This window comes from Cnephaeus nilssonii, assembly GCF_951640355.1.
Source record: "Cnephaeus nilssonii genome assembly, chromosome: 19".
NCBI classification, from domain to species: domain Eukaryota; kingdom Metazoa; phylum Chordata; class Mammalia; order Chiroptera; family Vespertilionidae; genus Cnephaeus; species Cnephaeus nilssonii.
Genome location: NC_137090.1, coordinates 848582 through 869378, shown reverse-complemented (window position 1 = coordinate 869378; position 20797 = coordinate 848582). Strand labels below are relative to the sequence as shown.

General features: G+C 69.0%; 2 protein-coding genes across 4 annotated transcripts; one reads left to right on the top strand and one right to left on the bottom strand.

Annotated features, from left to right (window-relative positions):
- Positions 1-976: 976 nt before the first annotated feature.
- On the bottom strand, positions 977-3739 carry ACTG1 (actin gamma 1). Its single transcript, XM_079797599.1, has 5 exons — positions 3604-3739; positions 2875-3243; positions 2161-2599; positions 1900-2081; positions 977-1808 (listed from the first exon to the last, which is right to left on the bottom strand). Exons 2-5 carry the CDS (start codon positions 3235-3237, stop codon positions 1665-1667), a joined length of 1128 nt encoding a protein of 375 aa, XP_079653725.1. The 5' UTR covers positions 3238-3243; positions 3604-3739; the 3' UTR covers positions 977-1664.
- A 10070-nt stretch (positions 3740-13809) lies between these two features.
- Positions 13810-20785, top strand: FSCN2 (fascin actin-bundling protein 2, retinal). 3 transcript variants are annotated; one of them, XM_079797579.1, is made up of 5 exons: positions 13810-15285; positions 17954-18110; positions 18784-18905; positions 19189-19356; positions 19485-20785. In XM_079797579.1, exons 1-5 carry the CDS (start codon positions 14460-14462, stop codon positions 19688-19690), a joined length of 1479 nt encoding a protein of 492 aa, XP_079653705.1. In that variant the 5' UTR covers positions 13810-14459; the 3' UTR covers positions 19691-20785. The 3 variants fall into 3 exon arrangements, with proteins under 3 accessions (XP_079653705.1, XP_079653704.1, XP_079653703.1); XM_079797578.1 differs by having other exon boundaries at positions 18784-18963; positions 19157-19356; XM_079797577.1 differs by having other exon boundaries at positions 19189-20785.
- The last annotated feature ends 12 nt before the right edge of the window (positions 20786-20797 follow it).

Sequence of the window (20797 nt, the reverse complement as noted above, 5' to 3'; positions counted from 1 at the left end):
GGCCCAAACCGCGGAGTCCCGTGGGCTGTGGGGGGCGTGCGCCCCTGCAGGGGAGCGGCCACAGGAGCCAGGTCTTGAGCAAGTTCAGTTCCCAAGTCACGGTGGCTCCAGCTGGTCTCTCTCTTTTTTTTTTTTTTAATGTTTTTATTGATTTCAGAGAGGAAGGGAGAGGGAGAGAAACATCCATGATGAGAACCAAGGGTCTGGGGCTCAAGCCCGTACCCCGGGCACGTGCCCTGGAGGGAACTGAACTGTGACCTCCTGGTTCAGGGGTCAATACTCAACCCGAGCCCCACCCCACCTCCTGGCTGAGCTGCTGGGGCGGGTGGGGTTTCCCGCTGGCTGGGCTCCAGTCACTGCAGGAGCCTCCTGCTGGCAGCAAAGCCTTTGGGGGCCACAAGCCCGGGGCAAGGTGCTCGCCCGGAGCAGCGCCTGGCACAGCGCCCACAGGACTTCCGCCATGAATGCCGCAGTGATTGGCTGTGGCATCCGCTTCCTGTCTCAGGAGCCACAGAAGGGCCAGTGTCTTCTCCTACATGTGCGGGCGGCACGCAGGAGTCCAAGGTCGCTGTGGACACACTCACCAGCCAACGCTGGGAAGGGTGGAGACAGGGCCCCAGCCACCTGCCCCCCTGCACACCCTGGGTTCAGTCCAGGTGGAGGCCTGAGCAGGGCAGGGTCCACTCTCCGAGGAAAGGACTCCCCACTCCACACCCTCACGTAGCTGACCACGCCCTCCCACCAGGGGCAGCAGCAACCAGCCCCGCTGGGGCGTTCCCCAACCACAGCCACCTTCCCCTTCCCCCTTCCTGACCCAGCACCGAGCCCAGCCTGCTAGCCACACCCACCCCCTGGGTGTGAAGGCAGAACCTGCACCTCCCCCACCACCCCTGGGGCCCACCCAGTGCACCCCAGGCAGCCGCACCCAGGACCCAGACCGCCCGCCAGGCTGGCTTGGGAGAAAAGGCAGGAGGCTTGTTTTACTGCAGCACTTTTATTTTCCTCACAATGACGTGTTGCTGGGGCCTAATGTTCTCACGTGACAGTAGAAAACCAAAATTTGTCATTTCTTCAAGAATCGCGTACAAAAACCTTACATAAATTAAAAGGACGAAGATTTACAGGTGGAAATGCAAACCGTTTTCCAACTCAAGGCAAGTAACAGCCCAGGTGTTCTGGCAGGAACATCAACTAAGACAGGAAAGTGGGCCCCAACGCTCGGACCCTCCCAACCCCACCCCGTCGGCCGGCAGGGCGAATGGTAACGGTGCAGGGGGCGTGCCAAGCTCAGAGCCCTGGAAAGGGCGGCTCCCACGGGCCAGTGCCCCGCACACACGAGGCCCCGCGGGCTCCTGGGGCCACAGGGTTTCTCCTGCAGAAACATGTTCTCGTCTCGGCCACCAAGTGACCGACCGACGCGTGTACAGGGGTTTAAATGAAAGGTATGTACAGGGCATTAAACATGTACCAAGGGAACAGGTAACTTGAATACAGGTCAACGTCAGCAACCAGGCCTACAGTCCAGTGCTGAGCTCAGATACAGGCTTCAAGGACGTTTCTTTTCGAAGGCGCGTTCCAGTTTGGGGCCGGCATGAGGTGTGCCTGTGCAGGGCACACGGACTCATCCCCTCATGCAGCAGAGGCTACGCGTGTGCCCAGTCCGCTTAGAAGCACTTGCGGTGGACGATGGAGGGGCCCGACTCGTCGTACTCCTGTTTGCTGATCCACATCTGCTGGAAGGTGGACAGCGAGGCCAGGATGGAGCCGCCGATCCACACCGAGTACTTGCGCTCCGGCGGGGCGATGATCTGAAAGAGACAAGTGGCCTTAGCTCCTGCCACCATCTTGCCAGCAAGGCCTGCCCAGGCCCACGCCGAGGCCCGGCCCCACGGGACTCACCTTGATCTTCATTGTGCTGGGGGCCAGGGCCGTGATCTCCTTCTGCATCCTGTCCGCGATGCCCGGGTACATGGTGGTTCCGCCAGACAGCACCGTGTTGGCGTAGAGATCCTTCCGGATGTCCACGTCACACTTCATGATGGAATTGAAGGTGGTCTCGTGGATGCCGCAGGACTCCATGCCTACAGGACAAAGCTCGCTCAGCCCGGGCCTCTGGCTCGAGGTCCAGGGCCCCGCCTCCGCCCGGCTTCAGCCACCTACCCAGGAAGGAGGGCTGGAAGAGCGCCTCTGGACACCGGAACCGCTCGTTGCCGATGGTGATCACCTGCCCGTCGGGCAGCTCGTAGCTCTTCTCCAGGGAGGAGGAGGACGCAGCCGTGGCCATCTCCTGCTCGAAGTCCAGGGCGACGTAGCACAGCTTCTCCTTGATGTCGCGCACGATCTCCCGCTCGGCCGTGGTGGTGAAGCTGTAGCCCCGCTCCGTGAGGATCTTCATGAGGTAGTCGGTCAGGTCCCGGCCCGCCAGGTCCAGACGCAGGATGGCGTGGGGGAGGGCGTAGCCCTCGTAGATGGGCACGGTGTGCGTGACCCCGTCCCCAGAGTCCATGACGATGCCTGTGGTGCGGCCAGAGGCGTACAGGGACAGCACGGCCTGGATGGCCACGTACATGGCGGGGGTGTTGAAGGTCTCGAACATGATCTGGACAAGAGGCAAGGGCTCCCCTCAGAGGCGGGCGGGGGACCAGGGCCCCCCCATGCTCACACCCCGCATGCCAGCATGCCACAAATGTGATGTGTGGAGAAAGAAAAGAAAGCAGGCAAAAACACAACGAGAAACCTTGAGACTTCAGGGAGGAAATGCCAGGAGAGGAACAGAACCCTGGAAATACCGAAAGAAACACTTGAATTTCAAGAAACAAAGCTGAACAGAAAATGACTGCAACGGCTGGGAGGGCGGGGGCGCCGGGCACTGACCTGGGTCATCTTCTCACGGTTGGCCTTGGGGTTCAGGGGGGCCTCGGTCAGCAGCACCGGGTGCTCCTCGGGGGCCACGCGCAGCTCGTTGTAGAAGGTGTGATGCCAGATCTTCTCCATGTCGTCCCAGTTGGTGACGATGCCGTGCTCGATGGGGTACTTGAGGGTCAGGATGCCGCGCTTGCTCTGGGCCTCGTCGCCCACGTAGCTGTCTTTCTGCCCCATGCCCACCATGACGCCCTGGTGCCGGGGGCGCCCGACGATGGACGGGAACACGGCCCGGGGGGCGTCGTCCCCCGCGAAGCCGGCCTTGCACATGCCGGAGCCATTGTCGATGACCAGTGCGGCGATCTCCTCTTCCATGGCGACCTGCGTGCAGAGGCGACCGGCTCAGGCGGGGCCCCGGGGCCCAGACCGGCCTCAGCGTCCAGTCCCGCCTTCCCCGACCCCAGCCCGCCGCCGGCCGGAGCAACCGCCTGGAACCCCGCCGGGCTCTGCAGTAACGACCCCCAGGTTCCCCCGCGGCGGCGCGGCCCGGGCTCCCCGCACTGCGGCCGGCCCCGCCCTGCTCCCCTCCCCCCACCTCGGCGCCGGCCTGGCAGCCGCCCGCCCCGCCACCCTTTGTTCCGGGGACGCCGCGCCCGGGCTTCCCGAGCCGGGAGCGCCTAGGCCTGCAGGAGGGCGCGGGGACTCGGAGCGGGGCCGGGGCGCGCAGAACCGGCCGTTTACCTGGGAGGGCGGCGGGGCGCAGAGAGCGAGAGCGAGCGGAGCGGAGAGGAGCGGGGAGCTGGCGGCTGCAGCGACTGAGACCGAGCGCGGCCTCCCCCGCCGCTATTTAAGCGGAGCGGGGCGCGCGCGTGGGGCGGCGGCGCGCGCGGCCCCAGAACATGTCCATATATGGCGATCTTTCCGAACGCCGGGCGCCCATTGGCTGGCCCGGCAGGGGCACGTGGGGTCCCCGGCCGGGCCCCGCCCCCAGCCCGCACCGCCCCCAACGGCCCCGCCCGCGCCCGCTCGGCTCCGGGGGACCCCGCGCCCGAAACCCCCGCGCCGCCCGCTCGGGTGGGGCCGGCGGGAGCCCCCGGGGCTGCCCGGGATTCGGGGGGAGGATCCCGAGGGGCCCACCGGCCGGCCCCGCCCCGGGACTGCCGCGCGTCGTGGGGGAGGGCCCGGCTGCACCCCGAAACTGCCTGGCCCGGGGCTGGGTCGCGCCCCAAGTCGTGGTGTGTCACCCTGGCCTGGCCCCGCGCGCCCCTGCGAGCTCCCGCGGAGGCTGGGCCGCCATGGCGGTTCCGGAGCCGGTGTCGGGCTGGGGAGGTGGGTCCCCAAAGGCCGTCCTATGGCCCGCGCGCGGCCCGGGAACCTCGGGGAGCCGTGAGCTCGTCCCTGTCACCGTCCCACCGGCAGCTGGGGCCGCGCACGTCCCTCCGCCCGAGGAGGGGCGCCCTGCAGGGCCCCGGGGTGCAGGGCGCAGACAGAGCCCGGGCTTCCCACAGACACATCCTCCTCCAACCGCAGCCCTGATTGTCCCCAATCGCGGCTGCACTCCGGGTCTGCCCCCCTCGCCCGCCAGGGGGTGCGGGCTTTGTCTCCTCCCCAGTCACCGTGGGCATTGCAGGGGCACCGGCAGGGAAGGGGTCCTGACTGCCCCCAGGCGGCCTCCCCCCTGGACCGAGGGGCACCTCTGTGCGCTAGGAGGGCCCAGGCCTGGGGGGTCTGAGCGCCCTGCCCTGGCCGCGCTGCCTGGGGCCCGGGGTGCTCCCTGGTCGGTGCGCCCTTCCCCAGGAGCCGGCGCCGGGAGGCCTGCGTGGGCCCGGCCGCACCTGCTGGTGCCAGGGCTTCGGGGGAGCGGCCCTGGGCCTCCTCCAGGCTTATGTGTAACTTCTGGAGACGCCAGTGTGAAGCCGGGGCGGGAGGGGGAGCCCTTGTCGGGAGGGCGGCCGGGCCATGGTCCCCACACTCAGCTTGACAGGGGCAGGTGTCTGAGCGCGGGGGGCGGGCGGGCGCCCCAGGAACCCTGTAAGGGCAGCTGGTGGCCACAGCTGTCGGCTCGCCTGCGACTGCGGTTCCCAGATGCCGAGGCCTGGCCTTGCCCCCGCCCCAGGGCCTCGCTAGGTCACCCCCCACCCCCCGCCCCAGACTTCCGAGGTGCAGGCGAGGCTGCTGTCCGCCAGGTACCCGCCCACCTCGCTCACCCCGCGAGGGGCGCCAGGTGGAGGCGGAGGAGGTGGGCACTTGCTAAGGCCCCTCGCCCTGCCCGCCTCTCACCCTCCGCCCAGGCCCCTGACTTGGGGGCGCGCCTGCCATCCACTCCAGCCCCCCTTTGTCTGGTGAGGCCAGGGGCACAGTGGCCGCGGCCCGGCTGCTTGGGGGACAGACGGAGGGGTAGGCCGGTCTCCGCCTCCACCCCCCTTCTCCACCTCGGCCGCCGGGTGCGCGGCCAGAGTCGCGGGGAGGTGGGCCGGGGCCGGGGCCGGGATCCCCCGCCCGCAGGGCTGGGATGCGGGGGGCAGGGGAGCTAGTGCCCTGCCCGCGGCTGTGTCCCCGGGGCGGGGGCGGGGCGGGGCGGGGGCCCAGGTGCGGCCGCAGGTGAGCGGCGCGCGGCTCGGCCATATTTGGCGATTTCGGCGCCGCCCGGGAAACCGCGTCCCGGCCGCCCCGTCCCCGCCCGCCGTCGCCGGCCTGAGTCACTGGCCGGGAGGGGACGGAAGTAACGGACGGGGGCGCCGGGCGCGCTCCTCGCCTTATTTAGTCACGGAGGCCGCCGATTGGCCCGCGGACAAAGGGGCGGCGGCCGGCTGACGGGGGCGGGGCAGGGGAGCCCGCAGCTCCGGGCCCGGCCGAGGGGCAGGGGAGGGTGTGTGACCCCTCGGGCCAGGGGGCCACGGGGGGGCAGGTGCGGCGCCGGGAGGAGGGGACGCGGCGGGCCGGGCCCGGTGGAGCGAGGCCTCGGGAGCGGCGGGAGCACCGCCTTCTGCACCGAGATTGCTCCGCTTCGCAGCCGGGCGGCGCGAGGCCTCGCCCGGGGTCGCGGAGGGCTGGGGTCCTGGGAGCGCTGGGCGACCCGCCCTCCGGGGCTGGAGAGGGGCGGGCGGCGGGGCCCTGGCGGGGTGGGGGGCTCGCGCTCCCTCCTGCCCGAGGCGGCGTGTCCGTCGTCCGGAGCCGGGACTCTGGGCTCTGGAGCCCGCGGCCTTCCCTGCGCAGGGCCGCCTGGAGGGGGGGGTGTTGTGACCTCGGTGCGGCTCGTTCCTCTCCATCCACTTACAGGCGGTGGAGAGGCTGCGGCGCAGGGAGGCGGCGCCCCTGGCGAGGAAGCCTGGCGGGGCTGGGAGCCAAGGCCGGTCTCGGGGTCCTGGCACCGCCCCGCTACCCAGCTCAGGGTCCTGCCCTTCCTCCCTCGGACACCCCGTCATCACCCCGCTCCAGCCTCAGGGGTGCTCCCGACCTGGGTCACCGCTGCGCCCCACAGCAGAGGGCGAAGCCCACCTTCCCACACCCCTCCCTCGGGCAGGAGGCCTCTTCCACTCCACCTGCCAGGAGTGCCCCCCCCCCCGTGGGTCCTGGGACAGAAAGCAGGCCGAGAGTGGACGAGAGGCCACGTGTGGAGTTTAATGGACACTGAGCACCGAGGTCGGTCCCCGAGTGGCCGCTGCCGCCCGGATGAGGTTGGTGGGGGAAGTGGCACGCTGCAAGTCTGAAGTCACCTCATCAGTGCCTGGCCGGTGTGGCTCAGTGGATAGAGCATCGGCCTGCGGACTGAAGGGTCCCGGGTTCCATTCCGGTCAAGGGCATGTGCCTTGGTTGCGGGCACATCCCCAGTAGGAGGTGTGCAGGAGGCGGCTGGTCGATGTTTCTCTCTCATCGATGTTTCTAACTCTCTGTCCCTCTCCCTTCCTCTCTGTAAAAAATCAATAAAACGTATTTTTAAAAAATAAATAAAGTCACCTCACCATCAAAGCTTTACCTCAGAGAGGCCCCTGCCCTCAGCGCACTGGCCTGTGCAGGTCAGATGCCCCCTAAGCCCCTCCAGGGTGTGGGGTGGGCTCCGGGGGAGGGCAGCCCCCTGACTGGCTGTCTGCAGTGGTGACCCTTAGGGCCACCCCGGGGAGTCAAGGCCAGGCACCCCACCCCAGCGCGGCCTGCCTGCCTCCGTTTCAGGTCAGAGGACAAGGTCAGGGCCACACCCCCTGTCTCTGGTCTGGGGCCCAGTGGGGACTTGTTCTCCAGCTCAGCTCAGCTCCGCCTGGGGCACAGGAGTCCACTGTTGGGGTCCACTGTCGGGGCTCGAGCCCCTTCCCTCCCCCAGCCCCTCGCCCCGTGAGGGGGGAGGCGGTGCCTGTGTCCTGGGCCAGCGTGCATTGGGCGGAACCTCGTGTTCTCCAGTCTCACCGTCCTGGGACACCCAGGACCAACCACTTCACAACAGGGAAACGGAGGCTCACTGCGCACCCCCACGCGGAGTTTGGGGGGTCAGGTGCACAGAGACACCCAGACCCAGGGTCCCTGAGCCCCTCCCCTCCTGCCTTCTGCCGGGGCCCTGGGGGACCCTGTTTGTGAGGTTCCCATGTCCCGACGGTGGGGCAGCAGGACCCAGGAGGCCGTGGAAGAGCGCTGGGCAGGGCGTCAGGCCCCAGGTCTCCCCCCCCCCCCATGCACAGCTCGGTGAGGGCCTGCCCAGCGACCCTTTCCTCCCGGCCTCGCCCTGAGCAGTCCAGGCCTCTGGCCTCTCTGTCCCCAACTGCCCGGTGTTGGTGATGATTCGGGTGTTGGTGATGATTCGGAAGCACTCACCCAGCCCAGCCCGAGGGTCAGCCTCCTGGGAGGACTCCCAGGCCACACCCCCTGCAGCGTGACAGCCACGGCCTGGGGTTGACCTTCCGTCCCCTCCCCTCAGTGGTTCTGACGGGCCGGGAGCCTCGTCCACAGTCCTGGGCCTCCACACGTGGCCAAAGCCAGAGCCAGGGTGCCCACCAGGCCTCAGCCCGCCCGGCACACCCCTGGCCTGCTGTGGGGTCCTCCCCTCGTCCACCCACCTCTTGCCTCCCCACAATTAACGTTGCAAACCAGGCCACCGCTCCTGGTGCCACCCGGGCCTCGGCTGGAGCCTGGGCCCCTTGCCTGGGGCTGTGGGTCTCTGGGCCCCCCTCCACCTCTGCAGCCCCGGTGCCTGCGGCCCTGCCTCCAGCCGCGGGCCAGCACCGGCCGCCCTCTGCCTGGAAAGCCGCCTCCTCCGGGAAGGGCTCCAGGCCACCCTCTTCCCACCTGAACACTGTCGGCCCCCGACCTCTCAGGTCCGGGTCCCCAGCGTAATGGGGAAGCAGGGAGCCGGGGCAGCGCCTGGGACCAGCACCCCCAGAAAGGGTGGAGGGAGGTGGAGGGGCGGAGAGGGAGGAGCCTGCGCTGAGGCCGAAGGGCCGCTGCCACCCAGCCCTGAGCCCCGCGTGCCAGGGGGACAGGCCCCAGGCCCAGAGGGAAGGAGCCCACTGCCCGGGGGCCCTCACCCGCCCAGTGGGAGGCCCCCGGGCTGGACGGGGAGGCCCTTGAGGCGGCACCGTGCACAGCACCCCGCCTGCGCCTCCGGGCTGTGGGGAGGGCACGCAGCCGCGGTCCTGAGCTGGACTAGGTCTGGGGCCTGTGACCGCGACCGGGCCCCACGCGAGGGCCAGGAGGCGGGTCCGAGAGGGATACGGGCCGGAGGCGGCTTCTCCGGGCGCTCTGTCCCCGCCACTGCCCCCCCCACCCCCCGGCGGGGTCCTGACCCGTCATCCTGGCCTCAGCGCCCTTCTTCGGGGCGCAGACTCCGCGGGAAGGTGCCCTCGGGGGCGGGGCCTGGGCGTGGTCAGAGGGGCGTGGCTTCACTCGGCCCCCGCCCCTCAGGTCGGGGGTCACCCGCCCGGGAGCAGCCTGACCTCGGAGCGCGGGGTGAAGCCCGCTGGGCACTCCCGGCCCGGCCCGGCCCGGCGCCTCCTCATCTGGTCCGTGCACCCCGCGGCGCCCCTGCCCGCCGGCCGGCCGCACCCGGGACCTGGCCCTGCGCCCTCCGGGGACCGCGCCGACGCCTCGGGGGAGACCGGGTGGCCCCGGCGGGGAAACCAGCTGGCGGCCCCCAAGCAGCACACCCTGGGGCCGGGGACGCCCTGCCCCCGCGGCCATTCTGCGCCCCCAATATCAGCTGGTTTCAGACCTGGCGCCAGCGCCCCCTGCCCCCACCGCACCCCATCTCCTCTGCGCCGCCAGGCACGGCCGGAGCCCGGGGGACGGGGAAGGAGGCCGGGCCGGGAGGTGGCGCCCTGCGCCCGGTCAGGCCGGCGTCATGCCCAGGTGGGCCGCCAGGGGTCCCCTGTCACTGGGCCCAGCGGGGAGTCCGGCCGCACCTGCCGGCCCCGCACGCCGAACTCAGGGCGGGGGTGGGGGTGGGGCTGGGGCTGGGGAGGTGCCGGCCGCCCCGCCGGTGAGTCACCGCCCCCCCAGGTGACGCAGAGCGGCCGGGGCGTGGCCGTGACCTCAGGCGGCGCTGACGCAGGGAGGGGAGGTGGGACCCAGCTCAGCCCCACTCAGGGCCACGGACCCGGAGAGCCAGCCCACCCCGCTGTGTGGAACCCCCTCTGTGCAGGGCGGGCAGCACCCCAAGCTGGGGCTGCTCCGGGACTGATGTGTCTGTCCAGTGCCCGGCAGCGCCCCAGGAATGCAGAGAGAAGGGAAGGGGGCTGAGAGGTGGCGGCAGGTTCCAGGTCACACAGCAGGAAGGGGGGTGGGGCTGTGAGGGCCCCCCCCCCCGCTGTGCACCCCCCTGGCTGTGGGACGCAGGGTCGGGGGACAGAGGGGGGTGGGCACCGTCAGGGTAGCCTCAGGGGCCCTGCGGTGTTGCACCGGGGTCGTGGGGGCCTCAGGAGGCCCTGGGGGGCGGGATGGGGAGAGGAGCAGAGGGCAGGAGCCACCAGGGGTGGAGGGAGCCAGGTGGGGTCGGGTCCTGCTGAGGAAGGACAGGAGACGCCCGTGGGCAGGTGGCCAGGCAGAACTCCACCTGCGGGGTGACAGGTGAGTCAGCCTCCACCCGTGTCCACCGGGGACTGTGGGCGTGAATCAGCACAGGGAGCGACCCCAGGAGCAGCCCCACCCACACCCCCGGGGATGGGGGGGGCGGAGCCCCGGCTTCGCTGTGCTGGTCCCCTTCCCAGGCCCCCAGCACCTTCCCCCCCGCCCCCCCCCCGGGCTGGCTGAGCTGGGGGCACCCAGCCGGGAAGGACAGGCCTGGGCTGTCCGCAGGATGTTTAAATATCTATACACTGAGTGGCCAGGTTATATGCGTTCAGAGATCATAATAATCTGGCCACTCAGTGTATAGATTATTGATTTCAGGCAGGAAGGGAGAGGGAGAGAGGGATAGAAACATCAATGCTGAGAGAGAATCATGGATCGGCTGCCTCCTGCACGCACTCACTAGGGATCGAGCCCACAAGCCGGGCCTGTGCCCAGAGGCATTCCCGTGTCCTCGGTACGTGCAAAGGTCCTGGGGTTTGGGTGCTGAACCACCGCCCAATGTCCGCAGAGCCTCTGATGGCTCAGATGCCGCAGGCCTGTGCTCCTGTCTTTCGGAGCCTCTGGCCTCTCTGTCACCTGCCAGGTGCCCCTCCCCCACCAGGCATGGCCCCCCTGATGGTTTTACAGAGACCAAAGCCAGGAGCCGCCCGGCTGGCTTTCCACCCTGACAGCCAGGCTGCCTCCCAGTCCAGCCACAGCGCTGTCTGTTTAAGGCCGGGAGGGTCCCCAAAAGCCAGTGTTTCAAGGGGCTGCCCTGCCGAGTGAGGGAAGGGGGTGGGACATAGGGTCCTGGGGATGGGGGTGGGGTGGACGGGCATAGGGGGTGTAGGGTGGGGAGGGGAGGGTCTTGGAGATGGGGGGGTTTCCCATGGAGCAGGCAGGAGGTGCAGGCTGGGCACTCCCAGGGTTTGTGCCCACTGAGGCCTGGGGCCCCTCCCCACACGGCTCATCTCAGCACTGCCCCCCCACCCGCCGAGGGGAGCTGTTACCCTAAACCGCCCGCAGGCCTCCCGTAAACCAACCCACCAGGCTGGAGTAAGAGAAGGCGCCCCGCCCGCCCGCGTGTAAGTGGAACTGGGCGGTGAGCTCTCCATGAAAAAATCATGAGGTAACCCAGCAGGCCGCGCAGGAACAATGCAGGAGGCGGGGCCTGGGCGCCCGCCAGGGGGGACCCCGGGAGCAGGGCCTAGCCCAGGACCCAGGACACCAGTGCCCGGTGGCAAAGTGGCCCCGGCCTAGGGGGGGGCGGGGGGGAGCCAGAGGCACAGGGGGTGTCGGCCAGGAAGCCTGACCCTCGGGGTCAGAGTGCCGGGCGGAGGGGCTGGGAAGTGGGTGGGCGCTGGGCTTGTGCTGCTGGGGCACCCAGAGCGGGGCCCCGGGCCGGGAAGCTGTGGCCTGTGGGGGCCCCTCAGCCTGTGGCCACTGGGCTCTGTCCTGGGCCACTTCCCACTTTCCAGGGCCCCGGGCCAGCCGAGGCCGGGAGCCCCCCCGCCCCGCCCCCACCGCACGCCCAGCCCGTGCCAGCTCACTCCACCGGCATCAGCGTTGCCCGGGCACCCAGCCTAGCGCACGCGCCGGTCGCCATGGCAGCAAGCAGCATGCTGGCAGGAGCCCAGTGCTGGCGCTGGCGTCCAGGGCGGGTGGTCTAGACCGGCCAGGCAGGGGTCCTTTCTCTGGTGGCCAGAGGGGCCTGCCTGGGGGGAGCAAGAGGGGGGCCCGGCCTGCCCATCCCCCAGCTTCCGGGAAAGTAGCTGTTTCCCCGGAGCCCCAGGATGCAGCCAGGGGCCGGGGACCCTCTCTGCTCCCGGCCCCGCTGGGTGCTCCTAAGAGGGGCCGGGGCCGAGGGCCCGTCTGCTGGGGGCTTCCAGCAGCTGAGAGGAGCCCTGCCCCCGGGCGCAGTGTGGCCAGGGGGTCCCCCTGGCCGTGTCCCCCCACAGCGGCCACTCCCTGGGCAGGGGCCAGGGTGCTGCTCCCTCAGACGGCCTCTCGGGCCTCGGGGCCGGACGTGGGGCCCAGCAGCTGAGGGGGAGCCGGGCAGGGGCACACGCAGGTCCCACGTCCGGCCCCGGGCGGGGACTGTCCGCTCGGAGGTCAGCGGGCTGGGTGAATGGGCTCCCGAGTGGCAGGTGGACCGGACGCGGGCGGCTTGTTTGTGCGCCCGAGGGAGCGGCTCTGTGGGCTCCTGGGTCAGAGCCAGGGGTTCGAGAGGTCCCACGAGTGGGTGCCCCACGCGGCCTCAGGGAGATGCCGAGGGGCAGGGTGCAGCCCCCCGGCCTGGGAAGCAGTGTGCATCGGGGGGCCTGCAGCAGACCGCTAGTGCGGTGCATGGCCTGTCTGTATGGACTCACACAGGCATGTACATGCACATATACACACCTGTACACACACGCACACGCACAGAGGGCCATCCTTGGGGACCTGTGGGGCCCAGCCCATCACACAAGAACCCCCACATCCAACATTCACAGGGACTTATTAAGCACCTCTGTGTGGCAGGACCTTGGAGGTCCCAGTGAGGGGTCCCCGGCAGCTGGGCAAGGGCCTCGGGTCCCGAGGGAGAGGCCCACCTCCCCGAGTCCCGGGGCCCAAAAAGCCACCCAGGAGCCGCCCGCCTCCGCCGGGACTGGGGGCCCGGGATGGAGAGGCCACAGCCACTTGGCTCGGCCACAGAGAGGCTGCCGAGCCAGGCCGCTTAGCGCCTGGCGGCCGCTCCCGCCCCAGGCACCTGCTGCCTCCACACCTGCCAGCGCCAGTCACGCTAATGAGGCCCCTCCCCCCCGCTCCTCATGCACTCCTCCCGTGCCTGGCAGGGGTCAGGGTGCGAGGAGGGGCCGTGGGCACCGCTACCCCGCAGGCCCCACGCAGACAGACTGGGGTTCGGACAGCACCTCAGCTCGTACCCGCGGCCAGGGCCCTTTGTGCGAGGCCCGGCTGGGCCCCTGGTCTGCTCCTCAGGCTGCACGTGCCAGGCTTGATGGCTGCCCAGAGCTGGGGGAAGGAGGGGCTCCTGACCCTGGTCCACTCCTGACTGTGCCCCCCTGTGCCCCCCCCCCGGGCTCACACATGCTCAGCCCAAGTCCATTTCAATCCGCTGGACCCTGTCGGGGGCCCGCACGGCCTTGGAGGGGTGCAGGCCTCAGGCCCCCGCGATGGAGCGAGACTCCGGAGGCCGCGGCTCGAAGTGCCCGTGTTCCAGGCGGGGCCTCGGGGAGCCCTGAGGGTCACGCACGGGAAGGGGAAGAGGACGCGGAGCTGGCCCGGGCCCAGGCTGGGCAGCTCTGGTTTCACGCCTTGGCTGCCAGCCCCCGAGGCAGGTGCAGGAGACAGACAGGCAGGTCCCCAAGGACGCCCGGGGCTCCACAGGGAGGGGTGCCGGGGAGGCCCCGGCCGCTGGGCCTGGGAGGGGCCGGTGCGGGGTGCCCTCCTGTAGCTGGCTCATCCCTACCTGGCCCCCTGCACCTGGGCCCGTGAAGACCCCGCAGTCAGGCCAGTTTCTCTGGCCACGTGGACGGCAGCTCGGGGCCCCCAAGGCCGTCCAGCAAGGCTGCCCTGACCAGAGCTCACCCACGGAGGAGGGACGAGGGGGCAGAGTCCGCGGGGAGCTGGGCCCCTGACCCGGGTCCTGCCGGCCGCCTCCCGTGTCACCCTTCCCTGCGCAGCCTGTTAGCAGGTGTCACTGTCTCGTCACAGCTGCATCCCCCGGGGCCCGCACAGCCAGCTGCCCGGCCCGCGGGGACAGTGAGCCGCTGCCTCGGTCTGCACGCCTCGGGTCTGGGTGCCTCAGGTGCCAGGACGGGGGCGGGGGGGTGGGCACCCGGCCCGCTCACGGGCACCAGCACCCCCGCCTGCCACTCTCCGCCCGGCCCGCTCGGGGAAGCACCAGGCTTCAGGCCCGGCTGAGGGGCGGCCCCGGGGCACCTGACCGACCGCAGGCTGCGCGGGGCCTGGGCTCCTGGAGTGGGAATCAGAGACGCGGTAACTGGATCTGCGGGCGCGGGCGGCTGCGAGGGCGGCTGTGATCGGGTTGCCACTGCGCCGTTTCCACCCGCGGCCTGTTCTACGCGGAGCGAGCCGTGCTGGGGGTCGGGGCCGTGCTGGGGGTCGGGGCCCGAGGTGGGGCCGGGAGGGGAGAGGCCCCGAGGCAGGACACAGGCGGGAGCCTGGGCCCCAGCAGTTCTGGGGGGCGGGGACACGAAGGTGGTCAGGGCTTTGGCGGGGGCACCCCCCGCCGCGGGGCCCCGCTCCGGCCCGTGCAGCCCGGGAGTGGCTGAAATCCAAGCTGGGGGAGCGACAGGCAGCCGCTGTCCCTAAGCCGGCCCAGCTCTGATCCGCCTCCCACCCTCCCTCTGCTGCCCGCTGGCCATGTAAGAGCCGCCCGGCCCTCGGCCGCTGGTCAGAGCAGCACCGAGCGGCGGCGGGTCCATGACGCTGGCAGGGCCTGAGGGCCACGGGCCAGCCCAGCCGTGCCGGGCACCTGGGGGCCGCCGGGGTTCGTGAACACGGAGCGCGCTGCCCAGGCCCCCGTCGGGCTGCCCCCGTCCAAGATGCCCACCAACGGCCTCCACCAGGTGCTGAAGATCCAGTTCGGCCTCGTCAACGACACCGACCGCTACCTGACGGCCGAGAGCTTCGGCTTCAAGGTCAACGCCTCGGCGCCCAGCCTCAAGCGGAAGCAGATCTGGGTGCTGGAGCCGGACCCCGGGCAGGGCCCCGCCGTGCTGTTCCGCAGCAGCCACCTGGGCCGCTACCTGTCGGCCGAGGAGGACGGGCGCGTGGCCTGCGAGGCGGAGCGGCCGGGCCGCGACTGCCGCTTCCTGGTTCTGCCGCAGCCCGACGGGCGCTGGGCGCTGCAGTCGGAGCCGCACGGCCGCTTCTTCGGCGGCACCGAGGACCGGCTGTCCTGCTTCGCCACCGCCGTCTCCCCGGCCGAGCTGTGGACCGTGCACCTGGCCATCCACCCGCAGGCGCACCTGCTGAGCGTGAGCCGGCGGCGCTACGTGCACCTGTGCCCGCAGGAGGACGAGATGGCGGCCGACAGCAACACGCCGTGGGGCGTGGACGCGCTCGTCACCCTCATCTTCCAGAACCGGCGCTACTGCCTCAAGTCCTGCGACAGCCGCTTCCTGCGCAGCGACGGCCGCCTGGTCTGGGAGCCCGAGGCCCGCGCCCGCTACACGCTGGAGTTCAAGGCGGGCAAGCTGGCCTTCAAGGACTGCGACGGCCGCTACCTGGCGCCCGTGGGGCCCACGGGCATGCTCAGGGCCGGGCGCAACACGCGGCCGGGCAAGGACGAGCTGTTCGACCTGGAGGAGAGTCACCCGCAGGTGGTGCTGGTGGCCGCCAACCGCCGCTACGTGTCCGTGCGGCAAGGTGAGGGCGCCTCTGCGAGAGGGTCGTGTGGGGGGGCCGGGGGAAGGGGGTGGCTCGTGTCTGGTGGTGAACACGTGTGTGGTGCTGCACGGGCTGGGGGCCATGTGTGGGGTCCCCGTGGAGGGCTGCTGGCTTTGGGGTCAGAAGGAAGGGGCTCTGGCCCGGCCGGTGTGGCTCAGCGGTTGAGCGTCCACCTATGAACCAGGAGGTCAGGGTTCGATTCCCGGTCAGGGCACAGGCCCAGGTTGTGAGCTCCATCCCCAGTGGGGGGTGTGCAGGAGGCAGCCGATCCATGATTCTTTCTCATCATGGATGTTTCTCTCTCCCTTTCTCTCTGAAATCAATAAAAATGTATAAAATATATATTTAAAAAAGAAGCAAGGGGCTCTGTCTCAGGACAGCTGGGCAGCTGCTGAGAGCCACATGGGCAGTGCCCCGCGGGGTGTGGGCAAGGCCCCCTGCCCACTCACCACCCCACTTTCTGAACTTTAGAGGAGGTTGGGGAGGGGCCGAGGCCAGGGCAGGGGCCAGCAGGGCCAGAGTGAGGCAGAGCGGGTCCCCACGCCCCGTGTGGCTGACCGGCGGTCCTCGTCCAGCCCCAGGCGCGGGGAGGGAGGGAGCCTGGGGTCCTTCCAGTCGGGGGGACACAGGGAGCAGATGGCCCCTCCCGGCCTGTGCTCCTGGGGGGAGGCCCAGTCTTTGCCTGGTTGGTGTGGCTGGGCTCCCCGGGCCTCCTGGGTCATGGCCAGCGGCCTCATGTGACCAGCGGGCCCTTCCACACGCAACCCCAGCCTGTGGGCAGACACGGCGGGGAAGCTGAGGTCCCCCACGCTGCTCGGGCCCCAGGCCAGCGGTCTCAGCTGCCTCCCAGTGGGTTGGGCTCCTGGCTCTGTGCACCCAGGAGTGGCTGACACACCCTGACCTGGCACGATGCCACCCCTGTCCCGAGGGCAGAGGCCTAGCATGAGCGCTTGGGAGGGTGCCCACTCTGGCTATAGGGGCCCTGCCTGTAGTCAGGGTTCTCAGCCCACCCAGCGAGGGGGTGGGGGGAGGGGGGGTCCCGCCAACACCCCGAGCACTGGTCCTGGCAGCGGCGGGTCCTGGCTCCAACGGAGGGTGCACAGCCCTGTCCCTCCCACCACAGGCCTGTGGTCCAGCTATCCCGGCATCCGGCCCGGGCCAGGCCCAGGAACTTGGTTGTCAGCGAAGTGCAGGTTAGGATGCGAAAAAGCTGCTTCTGGGTCAAAGGAGATGCTGGCACAGCACTGAGTGTGTCTAGCTGTGAGCCAGCCTCGTGGGGCGTGGGAGGTGAGGTGGCCGCGCTGGTGGTGAGGGTGGCCGTGGTGACAGAGATGGTGCTGGGGGTCCTACCAGCAATTCCGGTGGTGCTGGTGTTGGTAGTGATGATGGCGTTGGTGGTGCTGGTGTTGGTAGTGATGGTGATGATGGTGTTGGTAGTGATGGTGACGATGGTGTTGGTGGTAGTGTTGGTGCTGATGTTGGTGTTGATGATGGCATTGGTGGTGGTGGTGTTGGTAGTGATGATGGCATTGGTATTGGTGGTGTTGGTAGTGATGGTGATGATGGTGTTGGTGGTAGTGTTGGTGCTGATGTTGGTGTTGATGATGGCATTGGTGGTGATAGCATTGGTAGTGATGGTGATGATGGTGTTGGTGTTGGTGCTGATGATGGCATTGGTGGTGGTGGTGGTGGTAGTGATGGTGATGGCGTTGATGGTGATGATGTTAGTAGTGATGGTGATGATGGCGTTGGTGGTGGTGTTGGTGCTGATGTTGGTGTTGATGATGGCATTGGTGGTGGTGGTGTTGGTAGTGATGGTGATGGCGTTGATGGTGATGATGTTAGTAGTGATGGTGATGATGGCATTGATGGTGTTGGTGATGATGGCGTTGGTGGTGGTGTTGGTGCTGATGTTGGTGTTGATGATGGCATTGGTGGTGTTGGTGATGATGGCGTTGGTGGTGGTGTTGGTGTTGATGATGGCATTGGTGGTGGTGGTGTTGGTAGTGATGGCGATGGCGTTGATGGTGTTAGTGATGATGGCGTTGTTGTTGGTGGTGATGAGGTTGGCATGGTGTTGGTTTGGAGATGGTGAGGATGATGGTGGTGAGGAGTGGGCCATTTTTCATTCACTGGCCACCCTTGATCTGAACCCCAGGCACTGCTTCGGGTAGCTTTGCCCTCCCCGGGACTCCTGGAAGACCCCACATGTGAATGGGAGGCTGGGGAGGTGACATGGGTTCAGCCCCGGCCCGGTGCCCAGGAGTAAAGCCCAGACCTTGGCTGTGGCACTGGGAAGGACAGGGACCCCACGGGGCCCACACAGCAGCTTAGGGCCGAGATATAAATAGAGGCCGGTGGCAGTGCCGGCCGAGGGGGAAGCAGATGACCTGCTGATTAGCGAGGCCCGGGGTTTGCCAGCACGGAAGGGCCTGGCCCCTGGGCTGTGGTTGGCGGTGTGTGGGCTCCACAGCCCATGTGGCCCTGGGGCAGAGCTCCCAGACCCTCGAGAGGTGCCTTCTAAACCCTCTCAGGTTCTCGATGAGCCCGCTCTGGCTTCGGGGTTGCCCCAAGAGCATGCTTCCCCACGTCTGCTCCCCACCCGCCCAGGGAGAGGCGTGAGGGGCTTCCCATCTCCTCCCTCCAGGGGTCAACGTCTCAGCCAACCAAGACGAAGAGCTGGATCACGAGACCTTCCTAATGCAAATTGACCGGGAGACAAAGAAGTGCACCTTCTATGCCAGCACCGGGGGCTACTGGGCCCTGGTCACCCACGGGGGCATCCAGGCCACAGCCACACAAGTGTGAGGGCACCATCCCCATCCCCACCACCACCTTCACTTCCATCTCCACCACCACCACCTCCATCACCTCCATCTCCACCTCCATCACCACCACCACCTCCATCACCACCACCTCCTCCACCTCCATCACCACCACCTCCTCCACCTCCATCACCACCACCACCTCCATCACCACCACCACCTCCATCTCCACCACCACCTCCTCCACCTCCATCACCACCACCTCCATCACCACCACCACCTCCATCTCCACCTCCATCACCACCTCCATCTCCACCTCCATCACCACCACCACCTCCATCACCACCACCACCTCCATCACCACCTCCATCACCACCACCACCTCCTCCATCTCCACCTCCATCACCACCACCACCTCCATCACCACCACCACCTCCTCCACCTCCACCTCCACCACCACCTCCACCTCCATCACCACTATCACCTCCTCCACCACCTCCACCTCCATCACCAGGATATTGTAGCAGCCCAGCCAGGGAGGAATGCCTACTGGGGTGAGGGACAGCTCTTAATGGAATGGGGTGGGCATATTAGTGGAAGGCAAGTGCCTGTCCCTCCCCTGGGGGGTGGTACTGGACTTGAGGTGGGTGGGGAGCCCGGACCCTGAGCCCCGTGTCCTGCTGCTCTGAAGGGACCTTGTCCTGCCCCTCAGCTCAGCCAGCACCATGTTTGAGGTGGAGTGGCGTGGCCGGCGGGTGGCCCTCAAGGCCCACAATGGGCGCTACGTGTGCATGAAGAAGAACGGACAGCTGGCGGCCACCAGCGACTTTGTGGGTGAGCGCTCCCCGCCTGCTGGGCCCTCTGCCCCGGACAGCGCCTGCCCAGCGGCCCTGTGTCCACCATGAGCCGGCCTCCCCCTCCCCGTGGCGGGTGCTGGCCCAGATCCCGGCTGCTGGCATCACAGCGCCCTTATCCCCGGCACCTGCAGGAAGCCCCGGCCGCAGGCCCCGCGCGCGGTCACGTGGGGCAGCAGATCCGGGCCCATGAATGGGGGCCGAGGCTGCTGGGGGAGCCCCGGGGCGGAGCGGCCAGGCCCCGACAGGACGGCTCCCCGCAGGCCAGGACGAGGAGTTCGTCCTCAAGCTCATCAACCGGCCCCTCCTGGTGCTGCGCGGCCTGGACGGCTTCGTGTGCCACCGGCGCGGCTCCAACCAGCTGGACACCAACCGCTCGGTCTACGACGTCTTCCACCTGAGCTTCAGCGACGGCGCCTACCACATCCGAGGTGCGCGCCCGGGCCGGGAGCTGGGGCGCGGGGCGGGGCCGGGGCGCGTGAGGCCGGAGCCCGGGAGCCAGGAGGGGCGTGGGGGCGCGTGGACCCGGAGCGCCCCGCCCACGCGCGCTCGCCCCCAGGCCGCGGCGGCGGGTTCTGGCACACGGGCAGCCACGGCAGCGTGTGCAGCGACGGCGAGCGGCCCGAGGACTTCCTCTTCGAGTTCCGCGAGCGCGGCCGCCTGGCCATCCGCGCCCGGAGCGGCAAGTACCTGCGCGGCGGCGCCTCGGGGCTGCTGCGCGCGGACGCGGACGCGCCTGCGGGGGTCGCACTCTGGGAGTACTGAGCTCTGGGGGTGCTGAGCTCTGGGGGTGCTGAGCACGCCCGTGTCCCCATTAAACCATCTGTCCAGCGGCTGGTGGCTCGAGGCAGCGGCTGGGATGGGGTTGGGTCTGCCCCGGCCGCCCTCCTGGTTGCTGTGCGCCGGGCCCTCACCACCCGTCACTCCGGAAACGCAGTGTCACCCACACCATCCAGCACAGCCACAGCCCTGGGTCTCCGCTTGTCCCGCTCTCCCCCCAAAACCCGGGAGAAGACGCCCTCGGGTCTGAGCAGTGGGGAGGCTCGGACAGGCAGCCAGTGAGGGGTCCTGGGGGTGAGGAGTCTCCAGAGCATCACTGCTCCCAGGCTGGGCGGGGTTAGGGACCCTGGAAACATTTGACGGACAAGCGACACCCACCCTCCCGAACGTGCCGTGGATGGAGGGCCCCCTCGGTTCCGGAAGCTTCCTCATTGCCACCCAGTCCCCCCCAATCCAGGAAAGGGGCTCTCAGGCCAAGCCCATCCCAACCTGTGCAGACACCCCACCTGCCTCGCCCCGCAGCCCACCTGTGTGCCCCCCACAGCAGCTGTCACCCAGAGCCCCCAGCTCACACGGACCCCCCCCCCCCCAGGCATCGGCCTGGGTGACCTGGGACTTCCGAGGTGGGTGCAGGTGGGGGGCTTGCCCCTGGGGTTGGTCAGGACCTTGAGGATGGGGGGCTGGGGAGGGGGAGACAGCCCAGAGGGAGGACCAGACCCCGGAAGGTGACGTCACTGACAGACGCTCTCACTGCCCTTCCCCTGGGGGAGGGGTGCAGGGAGAGGAGACACATGGCCAGGGCGAAGGGAAGGGCAGGGCAGGCTGGGAGGAGTCCTGGGGACAGAGGACTCACTAGGTCACCCCTAGCCCCCTATCCAAGGACCCTCTGGGCCTACTTCCCTCTTGTTAGGGACAGAGCAGGGCCGTCAACAGAGGGAGGGGCAGACTGTGCCCAGCAGGCAAGGACGGAGCTGCCCAGCCGCAGCCTGTGCTGCCCCCTGGTGGCGTCTGGGAGGAGGCTGGGCCCACCTGCCAGGGCCCGGTGGCCTGGAAGGTGGCGCTAGGCCCGGATCCCAGAGTGCCGCCTGCCTC

What these genes read in the sequence shown, in the direction of transcription:
- ACTG1 (XM_079797599.1), bottom strand. Translation starts at nt 3,237, where the DNA reads ATGGAAGAGGAGATCGCCGCACTGGTCATCGACAATGGCTCCGGCATG. An exon ending in CTTCCAGCCCTCCTTCCTGG is followed by an intron (nt 2,082 to 2,160) that starts GTAGGTGGCTGA and finishes TTTGTCCTGTAG; the next exon opens with GCATGGAGTCCTGCGGCATC. An exon ending in CCAGCACAATGAAGATCAAG is followed by an intron (nt 1,809 to 1,899) that starts GTGAGTCCCGTG and finishes TGTCTCTTTCAG; the next exon opens with ATCATCGCCCCGCCGGAGCG.
- FSCN2 (XM_079797577.1), top strand. Translation starts at nt 14,460, where the DNA reads ATGCCCACCAACGGCCTCCACCAGGTGCTGAAGATCCAGTTCGGCCTC. An exon ending in CAGGCCACAGCCACACAAGT is followed by an intron (nt 18,111 to 18,783) that starts GTGAGGGCACCA and finishes CCTGCCCCTCAG; the next exon opens with CTCAGCCAGCACCATGTTTG. An exon ending in GGCCACCAGCGACTTTGTGG is followed by an intron (nt 18,906 to 19,188) that starts GTGAGCGCTCCC and finishes GGCTCCCCGCAG; the next exon opens with GCCAGGACGAGGAGTTCGTC.